At 47.0% G+C, this 1,101-nt stretch overlaps 1 protein-coding gene across 1 annotated transcript in view; it reads right to left on the bottom strand.

Moving 5' to 3' along the window:
• Positions 1–790, bottom strand: part of Nop58 (NOP58 ribonucleoprotein) — a 28,596-nt gene extending 27,806 nt beyond the window's left edge. Inside the window, exon 1 of the mRNA XM_021163287.1 lies at positions 552–790. Within this exon, the coding sequence (XP_021018946.1) occupies positions 552–596 (45 nt within the window). The 5' untranslated portion in view covers positions 597–790. The remainder of the gene's footprint in view (positions 1–551) is intronic.
• Positions 791–1,101: the final 311 nt, after the last annotated feature.

Below are 1,101 nucleotides of genomic sequence, written 5' to 3'. Positions count from 1 at the left end.
CTGTCATCTCTTACTGTCATTTTAACAGGTTAAAACTATAAGTCCTGGGGCTGGAGAGATGCTCACAGGTTAAGAGCACTGACTGCTCTTCCAGAGGTCCTGAGTTCAATTCCCAGTGATCACATGGTGGCTCACAACCATCTGTAATGGGATCTGTAGCCCTCTTCTGGTGTGTCTGATGACAGCTATAATGTACTCATATACATAAATTAGATAAATATTAAACTTATCTTGGATTGGAGGTGTAGCTGTGTGACACGGCGCTGATCTAACATGTACAAAGCCTCAGGTGATTAAATGAACGCTTTATTGTCACTTGTATAAAAGGGTCCTGCCCATTTTTTAAACTGAGTAATTAAAGCAGAGGTCGCCCTAAAGTCGGAGAAGCCACGTGTTCACCTGAACCAGCGGGCTCTTGATTTTTCACATCTTTTCGGAGCCCGGGGACTTGAAAGACACTAAAATACGTTCCGTTGTTCGTCTCTCCTTAAGTCTTACCCAGCTCTCTGTCCCACATAAGCCTTTTAGCTCAACAACTCCATCTCACCTACCTTAAAGATGGCGTAGCCAACGGACGTTTCAAACAGGACCAACATGATGAGACCAGGTCAGGGCGCTACGCGGCTAGCCGCGAGCCCTTACGCCACTGCAAATGACTACCTTTCGGCCGCTGAAGACCCGCTAGGCCTCGGACGCAGGGGAGCGCAAACGCCGTCGCCTCCCCGCGGACAGACAGACCACGTTGCCCAGCCGCTCCACAACCCTCCTCATGGAGCAGCAAATACGCGAGTCTCCTTCTCTAAGAATTCTGGGAAGTAACGTCACTTCTGGTCGATCAATGCCGTAGAGCGTGAGGTCATTTCCGGGTTTTTCCCGCCCACCGTAGAGTCCGGAAAGAGACGGCCTTAAAATATCGCGAGACTTTTTTTAAGTTTTGGAGTGAGGCTGGAAGCTGTCAGGTTAGGCGGTCATGTAAAGAAGAAAAAGGTTCTGTGTACATTATCTATATTTTGTTTTATATATAATATATAAGTACACGTATATAATTTACAGCACACAAAACGATTTACAACACATTATGCCCCGCCCCGCCATGTAAAA

Source organism: Mus caroli, chromosome 1 (assembly GCF_900094665.2).
Source record: "Mus caroli chromosome 1, CAROLI_EIJ_v1.1, whole genome shotgun sequence".
Taxonomy (NCBI): domain Eukaryota; kingdom Metazoa; phylum Chordata; class Mammalia; order Rodentia; family Muridae; genus Mus; species Mus caroli.
The sequence above is the reverse complement of the archived record's forward strand: the minus strand, read 5'-3'. Positions and strand labels throughout refer to the sequence as shown.